Below are 14,583 nucleotides of genomic sequence, written 5' to 3' on the forward strand. Positions count from 1 at the left end.
ATGGGGTGGGGGGAGGTGAGAACACAGTCTATAATAGCGGATTAAACATTTGATTTCATAATTTTAGAAAGCCAGAAGCCTGCAGGAGATGGGTCTCCGGTGTGTCTGGACATCTTCCCGTTCTTCCTCCCAGCCATCCTCAGTCATCCTTTCACGCCAGGCAGGCCCCACCCCCTCATGGGTGTACGATGGCTGCCGGGGCTCCAGACATCACATCCTCATCCTCTACGTTCAGTTTTAAGTTATTAAGCTAGTAGGACAGGATGGGTCTGGGATGGGAATGGCCATCTTCCTGTCTACAGTTCTGCTTTTTATCAGGGTCACGGCTCTGCCGTCTGTACCCAGGGAAATCACAGCAAAGGCCTTAGTCATGATTGCCATCACCACCCCCAGCAAGGTCAGGGGTGAGTTGGGAGGCGATGAGCCTTTATCATCAGATACTGGCTGGATTTCCATAGCAGCAGAAGCTAAACATCACTGGTACTGTAAAGCAGGGCCGGAAGTTCCGAGGGCGACATCAGAACACCCGATCGCCCCACAGATGGTGGGGAGGTGGGTTTGTGGGAGGCAGGGAAGAATGGCGTGGGGGAGGAATTGCTAAAATGTACGCAGTTGCTCTGGCTTTAAGACGACGACGAGACTAGCGACTCCCGGGGTCCTGGGCCGCCCTCACCTCAAAAGTTTCCCGGGAAGGAAAACGGAGGGAAACAGATGGTTTCTAATCCCTGAACGCCCCCCAACTTCTCGTTCACCCGGTGCCTCCCCGGCCACTCTGGCGCGTTCCCGCGCGCAGCCGGGGGCGCCGGCCGGTCGCCGGCTCCCGGCGCGCGCGGCCCGGGCCCAGGTAGGGCTCTGTGAGCGGGGGCGCGGCCGGGCCCCGCGCGCCGCTCCCCGCCCCCGGCCCCGCGCGCGGCCTTGTGGGTAGCGCGGGGCCGCCAGGTGACAGCTAATGGCGGCGGCCGCCTGAGCCGGCGGTCGGCGCGGCACGGCGGCGGGCCCTTCCGGGCGCCGCTCCCCACTCGCTGGGGCTTCCCCGCGGCGGCGGGCCCGGCGCGCCATGGACAGGCCGGCGGCGGCGGCGGCGGCGGCAGCGGCGGCGGCGGCAGCAGCGGCGGCGGCGGCGGCAGCGGGCAGCGAGGGCGGCGGGGGCCCGGGCCCGGTGCCGGCGGGCGGCAGGAGGCCTCCTCGGGGCGCGGGGGCCCCTGCCGCCGGCTCCCGGCAGCCCAGCGTGGAGACCCTGGACAGGTAAGCGAGACCCGGGCCGCCAGGGCCTCCGCGCCCCGACCCCCGAGGGCCCCGCGCGCCGCGCCGACGAGGCCGGGGTGGGGCGTGCCCCCCTCCGTGCCCGGCCGGGTCCCTCCCACCCCCCAACGAGACCCCGGACCCTGCCCCCACGTCCCAGGGCCGCGCACCTGGCTCACTTCCGCGTCGCGGGCTGGGGCTCCCTGTACCCCGAGGGGCTTCGCCGCTGTCAAACCTTTTACGTTCCCCTTCCAGCCGCACCTTGGAGACGCGGCCACCCGGCCCTTGGGGGGAAATTTCATCCGGGGGCTCTCTTTTAGCGCGACCTTCCCTTCTGGGGTTGGAAGACCAAAATCCCGCCGTGCTGCTTGGGAGTCTTTGATGGTGGGGTTGGGAGTGGGGACTGGGGCACTCAACCCCGTGGGTGTTGGAGGTGGTGCAGATGGAGGCAAAGTTACCCTGCTTTGAAAAGCTGGGATGGAAAACTTTCAAACTGCTTCCGATGCAAGAACACACAGTCGTTTACTTTCAGCCCTTCACATTTTGAAGGAACCCGGTTGATTGTTTTCACGAACACAGAAGCCTACCACTGGTTCTTAGGCAGTTGCAGAGCCGATATCAATCAGAAGTATAAACTGACCACGTCCAGCCGGGAGGGCCACCCTAAGGCTCCGAGGACAAGGGATGGGTTATCCCGTAGCCCAGAATATCCAGTTTCCCACATGTTGGCCATTTCGCCAACCGGGGTGGGGGGGGTGCGGTTAGGCAAGGGATAGTGTGGTAAGGCAGCTGGGTGAGTGTCAGATGCTCGTTCTTGCCTGTGTTAGTCATAGCAGTGAGCTGAACTTTGGGGAGTTTCCTGAAGCATAGGAACAACTAGAAACACTCCCTTTGTTTCTCCCTCCGTGTAATTACAATGTAGTCTGGTAAATCAATGAGCCTAGTGATCAACTTCACTGAGAACTAATCACAGCTAAGGTAGAACGTGGAGGGGTCAGGGTTCCACTCATTTGCAGACATTCTACAATGTATGAGGACCTGGAAAGTTAGAGAATAATACAAGATGGGGTTTGCTCTCTGGATTACCATTTAGTGAAGAATGCAAACAAACCAGTAATTTAAATCGGATGTGGTGAGTGCTAGGGTAGAGGTCAGCACAGAAGTGCTCTGGATGGGGTGCATGTGCATGGGAATCATCTGAGAAGCTTTCTAAGAGCTCCACGTGAGCAGGCCCCACACCTAAGGCTTCAGGAGTTAATATTTTTCAAAAACCCTCTGCAGACTCCATTGTGATGCGCTGCACTGTGGGCACACGGAGGTGGGGTGCTTGATTTATTATTTAGTCTGGGGTGGGGGGTGGGACACTATGGGCAGTTAAGGGAAGGAGGCCTTCTGAGGAAGCTGACATTTGAAGTGAGTGGTGAGGAATGAGAAGTTAGCCAGGGGACAGGGTGGGGAGGGCTTTTTGGCCTAGGGAGTGGAATGTGCAGTCATGCAGGCGATGCTGGATATGCGGAACTGGTAATGCCAGAAGACGTGTGGGAAGGCGGGGGCCCGATCTCGAAGGGGCTTGGGTGCCTTCCTAGGGAATTGTGCCATTATCTTCTGCGCCGTGCTTCTCAGAGCCTGATTCTGTGTACCCTGTGTAGGAATCACCTCCAGTGTTTGATGTAAATGCAGAGTGTTGGATCCCACCCTAAGTGTAGTCAGTCCACATCTGGGGTAGAGCCTAAAATTTTGTACTTTCGCCAAGTACCTGTAGCTGCAAGAAGGTTGGTCCAGGTGGTCTCTCTTGCCCAGGATGGTACTGGCTTAGTAGTTGGGCTGGTATGATTAATAACAGCGTCGTCCTTCAACTCAGCATAGTGTCTTGGTTTGGAAAGGAAATTAAATGGTCCCTTAGCGATGGGGATCACGAAAGGATTTCCATCAGGTGAGATTTCCATCAGGATGGGATTGACATTTGAGAACATTTGCTCTGCGGAGGTGTGGTGAATAGACCGGAGGTGGGCAGTCTTCTTGAGTAGCTTATGGAAAAGCTAATCACTCACTTATTCTGTGAATCTGAGTGCCTGCTCTGTGTCAGGCACTGTGTGGGGCCTGAGGATTTGGCAGGCAACAGACACACAAATCACTGCCCTGGTGGAGAGTATGTTTGGTGAGAGACAGACAAAACACAAGTAAACTGTATCTTCTGTTAGGTGGTGGCAGGTGCTAGGGGGACAAAGTAAGTTGGGAGGGGAGGAGGAGGTGTTGGGGGTCTGCAGTTTGGGGGCAAATTGGAATGTGATGTAGGATGGTCAGGGAAAGTCTGGCTGAGAAAAGTGACATTTGAATAATGCCCCTAAAGAAGGAAGGGGTCCAGTCATACAGATATTAGGGGCAACAGCATTCCAGGCACAGACCTGTGTACCCTGGGGTAGGAGTGTGAGTGAAGTGTGCCAGGATCAGCAAAGAGACCAATGTCGTTAGTAGAGAGGGAGCTAGGAAGAGAGCAGTAGGGGTCGAGGTCAGAGAGGTCACAGGGGCAGATGGTGGAGAGTCATGGGGAGCTACTGGGACTTTTGAAGCCGAGGAGTGACATACTCTGGTGTAGATTTCAGTAAGCTCTCTGGCTGCTGTGTGGCCGACAGACTGAAAGGGGAAGGGGTTGAAGCAGAGGGACTAGCAAGTAGGAGACCACTATTGTGGTTATCCAAGGGACAGAGCATGGTGGCTTACAGCAGAGGGGTAGAGGACAGGAGATGTTGTCAGCTTGTGGATATAATTTGAGGAAAACCCACAGGGTAGAGCCAGTATGGTTTGCTGAAGATTGGTTGTTGGATAGGAGGGAAGAATCAAGATGCCAAGAGTTTTGGCTTGTAGGAAAATGGTGTTGCAGAGATGGAGAAGCCTTTGAATGGAACACAGGAAATTAGCAGGGTCTCAGGTCTGGACATAGTTACGAGATGCCAGTTGTATATCCCAGAGCAGAGGTCAGAGAGGTGGTTGGTTTATGTGGGTTTGGAGCTCAGGGGTGTTGTCTGAGGTGGAGACCTGAATTTGGGAGTCATCGGCCTAGAGATAGGGCCTAAATTCAGGCGACAGGAGGAGAACAGAGTGGTAGGTGTGTGGAAGAGGGTCTTGCAATGGGAATTGAGCAAGGTGCATTGTCATGATACCAGCCCATGGGAGTGACATGGCTTGGTGAGTGAGTGTGAGAATGAAGTGAAGTGGGGGGTGGGCTCCAAGGTAGACTCCAGCTTTTGGGTGTGGGGTACCCTGGTAACTGGCTGTGCCCTTCCCTGACTTAGGCAACACAGGGCTGGGAGAATGGGTTGTGTGCTGAGCCACCTGTGCTGGCTTCGACAGGTCGAGTTGGCAGGCTCTCAGGATCGACTAGGACAGATGTCTCATTGGATTGTGGGCATCCAGATCCGGGGAATCCAGGTTGGAGAAACAAAGCTGGGCTCTCCCAGGCTGCGAGTGGTTCTTTTTAAAAAAAATTTTTTTTTTAACGTTTTATTCATTTTTGAGACAGAGAGAGACAGAGCATGAGTGGGGGAGGGGCAGAGAGAGAGGGAGACACAGAATCTGAAGCAGGCTCCAGGCTCTGAGCTGTCAGCACAGAGCCCAATGCGGGGCTCGAAGTCACACACTGCGAGATCATGACCTGAGCCGAACTCAGACGCTTAACCGACCGAGCCACCCAGGCGCCCCTGCGAGTGGTTCTTAATACCAAGAGTGAGGTGGGAGATTGTACAGAGGGATCCTGGCCTGCCTTCTTTGATCTGTTGTCACAACAGACTGTGATTCATACTCTTCTTTGAAGAGTGACTCACAGAGTGGCACCTGGCTCTACCCACCAGGTTCAGCCTGGCCCCCAGGGACTGGGGAGCCCTCCCCTCTCTCCTGCATACTGTACTTCATGACAACAGAGCTGCGGTCCTGCAAGAGGATGTGGTTTGCTGAAGGTCGCAGAGATAGCTGGTAACAGGAACAGGACTCAGAGCCAAGCCTGCTGTCTAGCAGCCCAGTGTGCCATGCTGTTTGTGACTGTGTTGGCCAGGAGGACACTTCTGGTTGCGAGTGACAAAATCAAATTACTCTAGCTTGAGCCAAAAGGTCAGATCTTGGCACACATCACTGCTGCACACGAGGAAAGATGGCAACGGGCACACTTGAAGCCGGAGCTGCACACAGCGTTGTCGGGACTCCTCCTGTCTTGTCTCTTCTTGTCCTGCTCCTTATCTCTGTGGGTTCCTCAAGGTGCTGGGGGAGAGGAGTAACCTGCAGCAGTGCCGGGGTGGATCTGTGCAGCTTGGGATCTGAGAGGAAAGCCTGGGACTGGCCTGGCCTGGGTCACTCCCCTGCAGGTGGGCTCAGGAGGAGCAGGGGGTCAGCCCCCCTCTGCCTCCCGAACAGCATCCTGTGAAGTGGGGAGGGGCGGGCCCCCCACAGTAGATAAGGGTCCTTATCAGAAGGAGGGAAGGATGTTGGGCGGATGGTAGCAACAGGTCACCCACACTGGGTGACCAGGCGGGTTCCTGCTATTAGATTTGCAGTCAGGGGTGGGTGCTGGCAGCGTGACAAGAAGAGTGGGACGTAACCAGAAATAAAGGGGACTTAGCCTTTAAAAACGAAACTAAAGGGTGCCTGGATGGCTCAGGCGGTTAAGCATCTCACTCTTGATCGTGGCGCAGGTCACAATCTCACAGTCATGGGATTGAGCCCTGCTTCGAGCTCTACACTGACAGTGCAGAGCCTGCTTGGGATTCTCTCTCTGCCCCTCCTCTGCTCATGCTCTCTTTCTCTCATAGTAAATAAACTTTTTCAAAAATGCTAAAAGAAAACTGAAAAAGAAACTAAAATCCCTCCTCTTTCCCTCCTCTCTTCTTTTAAATTGTACTAAATAGGTTCTTGACACATGATAGGAATGTCTGCCCGTTCATTGCATGTTTGAACTTATGTTTGCAGACCTACAGCTAACCTTACTGGGCTCCCTTAACCAGAGGCTATAATTTAGATCACTAGTAGAGAACACTGGATATCTTCCTTTCACTATTTAGCTTATTTTACATACTGCCTAGGGGTTCCAGTTTTTTTTGTCTTTCTAATACATGAATGTGGGTTTAACTAGTGATGCGATTTTTCCAGGTCTGGAACATTCTTTAGAGTGAAAGCCACCTGCAGGGTAAACTTTCATAAGCATCTTTTGCCCTTCCTTCAGGGCTGCGATGAGGAGCCTCATTCCCTCACGTGATTCCCGCACGCTCCTAGTCTGCTTATGTGTTCCTTTAAGTCAGGTGGACACAGCCTGCCCACTTACCAGTCATGGGACCTTGGTCAAACGCTGGAGTCTCACTTTGGTCATCTGTAAGATGGGTCACTATGAGGCCCAGGTTTCCCTTTAGAGCACCATGCAAGTGGAAGATGCCATTTTCCTTGCATCGTCACGTTCTCATATGGGGCAGTGGCTGGAGTCTGTGGCGCTGGCCTCCGCTTTGCCTTCTGGTTCAGTGAGTTTGGCACTGTTGGCTGCGCCGTGTCTTGGAAGCCTCAGTGAAGCTGGAGCCAGGCCCGCCGCTTTATCGGGCATGTCACCTCTGTGCCTCGGTTTTCTCACCTCAGAAACACGTTGGCTACTCCCCGCCTCCGTTTCACACTGTGGTCGTGAGGCTCTGATATCCCAACAGACCGGAAGAGCCTTCGTGAGCTGTCAGCGCACTGACAGAAATGCAAGGTGGCATGACGACTGTGTGCAGGATGGCATTTGTCTAGTCTGTTCTTTTTACAGTCACATCATCAACTCTGTTCCCTTAAAAGTCTATTTGAAAAATACAACACCGTAAGATAAATATTTCGCTTTAGAATTAATATTCTGTGTACATTACATTAACAATACTCTGTACAATTGTAATATAGTAAAATTCCATTAAATGATAGAGAATAATATGCCTAACTGTCTAATGCCTAGACTCTTAAACTTAGAACAATTGGTTGATTCATTTTAAAATCAACCTGGAACCTAATCTTACTTCCTGGTTGTCAGTATTTCAGTTCTTATATTAAATGTAAAGATAACCAAGTAGTCTGTTTGTTTTCTAAAAAAAGAAATGTACATATATCCCCAGTCAGTACTCATTTTTTTTTCATGGAGAGCTGACGTCTTAAAATATTTTAATCACACTATTTCTTTTAGTCCTACAGGATCACATGTTGAATGGTGTAAACAGCTTATAGCTGCTACAATTTCTAGTCAGATTTCAGGTTCAGTGACATCAGAAAATGTATCCAGAGACTACAAGGTAAGCAGCATTGAGTCCTTAATTCATTTTCAATGTACCAAGAAGCTTTGCATTTTTAATTTCAGTGAGACTTTGGCCCCTTGATGTTCAACAGACATTTGTTTGGGAACAAGGGTGAAAGGTTCTCTGTTGTTAGATTTGAACTTTAGAGGAGAACTTTTACCAGGATCCACTAGATGTACTCATGGTTTTCAATTGAGGGGAAAAGCTGTCTTTAGATTGCGATCATTTTTCTAAAAAAATCTAGTTCCATTTTGTTATTTAATTACATATTGTATTTTTACCTTTTATTATTACAAAATGCCTCTATTTTCCTCGATGGTATTCTGAATTTCAGAAAACGTCTAATGGACCATACTTCCCAACTTCACAGTTTGTTTCTGTATTTAGGTGTTCCCAGTGGGTATTCAGCACTAACACGTGGTACTGCAATGTAAAAACAATTGCACAACTCCAGACTATTGTATGGGCAGCTTCGTTTTTTAGTCCTTAATTTGGATTCTCTGTTTATTGTAAAGTTAACAGTGATAAGCTCCTTGTCAGCAGAAACAGGGGCTCTTTTTACTCATCAGTACTTCCCCAGCACGATCCTGGAATATAACACGTGCTCAGTAAATACTTGTTGAATCGATTAACAAATAAAAAATGTATGTGCTCCATCTTTGTTAAGGGTAAGACTAACCTTGTTTTAATGTCAGTCAACGATTAAGCCATGCTACATTGCAGTAATGGTGTTTGCTTGAATTGACGTTTCAGTTTCTTATAGTTATCTTTGCCTGCTAGTAAAAGAGAATTGATTGTCACACGTAAGGTGAGCTTCATTTAGTATCGCGGACTACCCTCAGTCAACAGTCTCTCAAAATCATGGTCCTTGCCAGGTGCCAAGGCTTACAAACAGTTCAAGAACTACAATAAAGATCCTAATTAATTCTTTTTATTTTATTATTTTTTTTTTTTAACGTTTATTTATTTATTTTTGAGACAGGGAGAGACACAGCATGAACAGGGGAGGGTCAGAGAGAGGGAGACACAGAATCTGAAGCAGGGTCCAGGCTCTGAGCCGTCAGCACAGAGCCCGACGCGGTGCTAGAACTCACGGACCACGAGATCATGACCTGAGCCGAAGTCGGCCGCTTAACCGACTGAGCCACCCAGGCGCCCCTCTAATTAATTCTTAATACATGCTCCTTGCTTAAGGGCTCTGGCCTCCATTCCTCTCCTCTCTATGTCATAATGCACCAAGTGCAGAAAGTGACTCAAGAGGCCATGTAATTGAAATCTGGCTATCCTGCTGTACTTGCTTCATCCAAGCCATCCAGTGCCTTTGATTAGGTCTACCAAAGGGAAGCGGGGCTGCAGATTGGTAGAAGTTGGGTAATCTGTTCAGCCAGAAGAGTGACAGTATGTCACTCTCACTAGGTTTCCCTGCTGTCTGGTTTTCATGTTTGTCCACGGTGGAGCAGCTGGAGTTCCAGGTGTTCCAAACCCAGCTGGGCAAACATGCCGTCCCCAGGTGGGAGGAGCATTTGCTGTATCACTGATGCCTGCATGGCGGGTCACTGAGCAGCTGCTGAACCCACCGGTCCCGGTTGCCCTGTTGCCCCCATCTTAGCTGAGAAACTGCTCCGCTGACTGGAGAGGCTCAAGAACCCATATTAAAAGAGAATAGCTCTCAGGCCTTAGAATAATTTTCTTTACTGACATTTATGAGTTAACTGTAATGTTTTCATTATGGTTGAATATTTGTTAGTGTTGTGTGGGTTCAATAAAAGATCACATAGCTCTCTAACCTCTACATTAGTAGATCAGACTGAATCTGTACTTTAACATGAAGCAACTAAGTTTTGTTAATTTTAGTCTATTTACAAATTTTGTGCAGCAGAATTAGTTCACGTTGGAATGGTTTAACAGATGGCATTCAGAAAAAATATGAGGCTTTTCTATATTTTGTAAGTTGAATTTTAGGTATCTGCATCAGGTCATGGCTAAAGCTTTTGATGAATTATTATAAGAGAACATGTTTTATAATTGTCTTCGTTATATTTGCTCTGTAGCCAAGTCTGCAAAGTCAGTGTTCAATTAATAATTCAGGAGTTGTTTTCTTCCAGAAGAGAGTTTTTTAAGTAATAAAAGTGTAAAGTGTTTCTAAACCACAAGGATAATTTTATGTGCTACTTAGAAAGTAGTTCTTAAAATCAGAGTACCCAAGACGGGCCTCTGGGATACTTCTGGCATGGGAGCCATTGCATGGGGTTTTTCCTGATGGTCCAGCTACAATTCCTTGAGGATCTAATTTTCAGTCGTCAGTCAATAATATTTCAAATTATCTACTGTGCGAATATCTTATTTGAAATACACACTCAGTATTGGGGTTGATTTATTATAGGTTAAGCTCAGGGTCAGCAATTCAATGGGAGCAGATGTTTATATGAACACTTGGCATCTTGACTTGAAATGCTGATTCTTTTGTGTTGTGGGCTGCTGAGGGTGGGTCTACATCCTCTTCCTCATCAACCCCTGAGCACGCATTGGGGTCTATGGTTTTGTAATACTTTTGTGCATATAATCCATTGCAGCCTTAAAACAACCAAATAAGGTAGCTTTTATTATAATCATCATTTAACAGATGAGGAAACCAAGACTCGGAGACATGAAATGACTTGCTTAATATCACATAGTTAGACTTGGGATTGTTCAGTAGGATGACTATTCTGTTGATAAGGTAGAGTGAGTTTTAAAAAAAAATTTCCCCCTGCCCTGTCCACTGTTTTTCAGAATGTGGCCTTTGGGTTTTCCCATAGCAGCACTCCTTAGGGTGCTTGCAAAAATGCAGCTTCTGTGGTCCCCATCCTACCCAGTGAGTCACAGTCACTGCAGGTGTGGAACCAAGAGCCTTAAATATTTCTTATGTATAGTAACACTAGGTTTCCTAGGTTTATAGCTCTTGAAATTGGTGATCGGACCCAGGTGATGCATCCCAGGAAAATTCCTACATATCTAAATAATTAGCAACTCATGTTAGGTTGTGGAGAATAATTGTTTTATTATTTATATCATAAATTGAAAGTAGGCTCAGGGTCAGATCACCCAAACTGTGGTAAGAATATTGCTTTTATCACAAGATAAATTTAGATGGCGTGTCCATATGGACATGTTTTCACAGTTATGTAATTATTTTAAATATGTGCTAGAAAAAATAGCACATTACACTTGTGATTTAATGGATGTTATATAGGCAAAGTATGAAAACAGAGTGGACTTAAAGTCACTATAAATGTAAATAATAATATTCGTGTAGGCAATGTATAGATATGGCAAACCAACCTTGTAGAGGCCATATACGAAATGACAGAAGTTTGGGAGACATTGTCCCAGCTGAAAGATTAAATAGCTATTATGTTGGATTGTGGATCAGCTAAATTAATAAATGTGTGCTTTAATACCAAGTCACCGTGAAGACTTGCCTGGCTGTGAAGACTAGTAGAGATGTAATAAAATGTTTTGTTTTGTCTCATCCCCCCCGACCCCCTCTCTGCACCCCGCTACCAACTCAACCCAATTGCTTTTCACTTTTACTGGACTAACAAAGAGTCTCCCTCTTGAATTTGTCAAAGATGTTAAGAACAGGATCTGAATGCAATGTTCCATAGACTAGATGAAATAATACGGTTACAAATTGTGGCAAAACTTAATAGTCATCAGTACAAGTGACATCATCATCACCATCACCATCCCTCTCTGCCTCTCCTTGTCCATGTACACACAGTAGCTAGATCTCTTCTGTAAACATTCTGAAGTAAACGGAGAAAATAGAGAGGATCCTGTACTAAGTTTAATCATTTAGCAGGTTAGTACAGTTTAAATTCTGGATCCTAAACAAAAACTTGCAGAAGGGCTTTGGAGGGAAGTAAGAAGCAGTGCATGGGAAAGGCTTCATTATGCTTGAGCTGGGTTTTAGTCAATACTGCTTGAGTACTAATGTATGTGAAGGGAAGCTCGAGCATGATCTTTCAGAATCCATGGCCTCATGATCTATGTATTAAATCAGAGTTTGCAAATGTCTGCAAGCTAGACAGAAATGGGAGGGGGCAGTGCAGAACTGGAGAGAACAGCATGTGCCCTTAAAAACAATTGAAGAAAAACCTGCTACTGCCTGGTTGAGCACGAGGCCTCCGTTTTGTAACCACTGCCGTGGAAAAGTGCTGTCCTCTCTCTCAGGGATACTTGAGGGAAAAAATTATTTCTTAAAAATGTCAAGATTTCGTAAGTCAGAGAAAGACGAATACCATATGATTTCACTCATAGTGGAATTTAAGAAACAAAACAGATGAACGTGGCAGGGGGTGGGGGGAGGACAAAAGAGAGAGGCAAACCATAAAACAGACCCTTAACCATAGAGAACAAACTGGTGGTTGCCAGAGTGGAGGTGGGGGGTATGAGTTAAATGAATGATGGGGATTAAGGAACACTTGTGATGAGCACCGGGTGTCGTATGGAAGTGTTGAATCGCTATTATTATATACCTGAAACTAATATTACACTGTTAACAAATTTAAAAACTTAACCCCCAGATTTCAGCTTCTGCTTCTGGAAAGACGGAGCAAATGTATTTTTTCTTATTCTTCCTGCTAAGTACAACCAAAAGCCGTGGACATTTGCTATACAATAAACATAAGAGTGCCCTGAGAGGTAGAAGAAGGCAGACTGGTTAGGGACCTCAGGACCCCAGGAATGACACGATGGTGAGTCCCTGGGTTCTGTTTCTGCCACGGATGTCCCAGACTTGTTGCTGAAGAAGCCAGCAACTCAGAAATGCCAGTGGGCACAGACAACAAAAGCCTACTCTCTCAAGCCAAAGGACCAGGAAGGAGACAGCTTAGCAGAAAGAAAACTTTTAAACACTAACCACTGTACTCCAGCCAGACACCACAGAAAAAGTTGTGGCCCCACACCCACCCTGCCAACAAGGCCAAGTCAGGAGCCTAGAATTCCCACCCTTGCCAGGCTGCAGTGAGGCACACTAGACTCCTGCAGTGGTAATGTCAGAAGAAGCCCAATGGAGAGTCAGACTTTCACCGCCGCCCATCGGTAAGGAGGCTGTGCCTCCCCTGTGCTGTTAGCGGAGGCCGTGTCAGGGGCAGTAACCAGGTATCCCTGCCCTGCCACTGCCAGCTGGGTATCCATGGAAGCCTGAGAACGGGCTGGAACTCTTACACTGACCCAGCAGGAGCCAGGAATCCCCCATCTGGTGTCAGCAGAGGCTGAGTGGGGAACCTGGACTTCTGCCCCTACCTGGCTATAATGACGTGGTCCCCCCACTTGTGCTGGAGCAGTGTCACAGAAAGCGAGCTAAAACCGATGGTTTAAATAAGACCCAAACTATGAAAAAAGAGAATCAATAGGTGGCAAAACTGAGATGACAGGTGTTAGAATTATGTGAAAATGATTTTATTAAATGTTTATTTGAGAGAGAGCCTGAGCAGGTGAGGAGAAGAAAGAGAGGGAGAGAGAGAATCCCAAGCAAGTTCTGTGCCATCAGTATGGAGCCCGACGCAGAGCTTGAACCCACGAACTGTGAGATCATGACCTGAGCCGCAATCAAGAGTCGGACACTTAACCGACTGAGCCACCCAGGCACCCCTGAAAATTATTTTCAAGATGCCATCATAAAGTTACTTCAGTAAACAATTACAAATATGCTTGAAACAATGGAAACATAGTGAAAGAAAAGAAATAGTTTCAGCAAAGGAGATAGAAGAAGAACCAAATGGGAATTTTAAAACTGAGAAATACAATAACGAAAATTAAAAAAAACCCTCAATGAATGGGTTCAATAGAAGAGAGGAAAGAGAAAAGAATTGGATGGGTCTTAAGGGAATTAACACTGAGCCAAAAATGCTACTCACTAAAGGTCACGTACTATGTAATTCCATTTATGTAACAGTCTTCAGATGACAAAATTATAGTCATGAACAGATTAGTGGTTGCCAGGGGGTAAGAAGGGGAGGGGTGGTGAGGGAAGTAGATGTGGCTATAAAAGGGCAACAGTAGGGGTCCTCCTGGTGATGAAATTGTTCTGCATCTGAATTGTATCCGTGTCAATTTCCTGGTTCTGCCATTGTTCTATAGTCCCAATATGCTGCCATTGGGAACACTGAGACTACAGTTATCTCAAAATTAAAATTTAAGTTTTAAAAAATCAAGATTTTTGCAGACTGCTGAATGATTCTATATTGCATGTAAAATAATTTTGATTAATATGTATAACAACTCATGATATATCAGAAGTATTATTTAAGTGAAACATAAAATTATGTTAGTAAAGATCTTAGAATTTAGTTGGTGAAAGGATATTGACAATTATCCTTGTACTGGTTCATGTTTCATCGAGGATGGAATTGGACTGCTCCTTCATCACGTTTCCTGGAGGGCTTTAGAGAGTGGAAAGTGATGGTTTCAGGTTAGAGTTTGACAAAGGGCACCAGGCAGGGTTCAGGTGTGGCTAGTTTCCCAAACACCAGGGTTGTATTTTGATGACTAAAGATTTTTTTATTAGCCTGGCAATGCCTGGGTGGCTCAGTTGGTTAAGCATCTGACTCTTGATTTCTGCTCAGGTCATGATTTCGTGGTTCCTGGGATCGAGCCCTGAGATGTGGTGAGAGGAGTGAGGAGGGCAGAGCAGGACATTCAGGGCGTTAAGCTTTGAGGGCCTTTGTCAGCCTCCTTCAGAAGGGGAACAGGTCTAGGTGGGGCCCTATTGAGGTTAAGAACATGGGAGGTAAAACCAACCAGCCTGGGTTTGAATTCCTACTCTTGTGTTGCCAGCCCTGTGACATTGGGTAAGTTACTTCACCGCTTGCTGCCTCGGTTTCCTCATTTGTCACATGGGGATAATAGTATCTCCTCAGTGGCTGGGAGGGTTGGGAGGGTTGAGATAACACGTGTAAAGCATTTAGCACAGCACCTGGCGTACGGTGGACCCTCAACTGCTTGTTGGTATTTATATCACTGGCACTGGCTGTGTTTGAAAACTTCCTGAAATACTGCCACGCTG

General features: G+C 47.6%; 1 protein-coding gene across 6 annotated transcripts in view; it reads left to right on the top strand.

Annotated features, from left to right (window-relative positions):
* Window positions 1-957: 957 nt before the first annotated feature.
* Window positions 958-14,583, top strand: part of MTMR1 (myotubularin related protein 1) — a 64,168-nt gene continuing 50,542 nt past the window's right edge. For 3 of the 6 annotated variants that reach the window (XM_027053418.2, XM_027053421.2, XM_027053420.2), the window contains exons 1-2: window positions 958-1,245; window positions 7,424-7,529. In XM_027053418.2, the coding sequence (XP_026909219.2) occupies window positions 1,058-1,245; window positions 7,424-7,529 (294 nt within the window). In that variant the 5' untranslated portion in view covers window positions 958-1,057. Of the gene's footprint in view, window positions 1,246-7,423; window positions 7,530-14,583 lie in introns of those variants that run through there. The other 3 variants (XM_027053422.2, XM_027053423.2, XM_027053415.2) reach the window with 3 other exon arrangements.

Source organism: Acinonyx jubatus, chromosome X, assembly GCF_027475565.1.
Source record: "Acinonyx jubatus isolate Ajub_Pintada_27869175 chromosome X, VMU_Ajub_asm_v1.0, whole genome shotgun sequence".
Lineage (NCBI taxonomy): Eukaryota > Metazoa > Chordata > Mammalia > Carnivora > Felidae > Acinonyx > Acinonyx jubatus.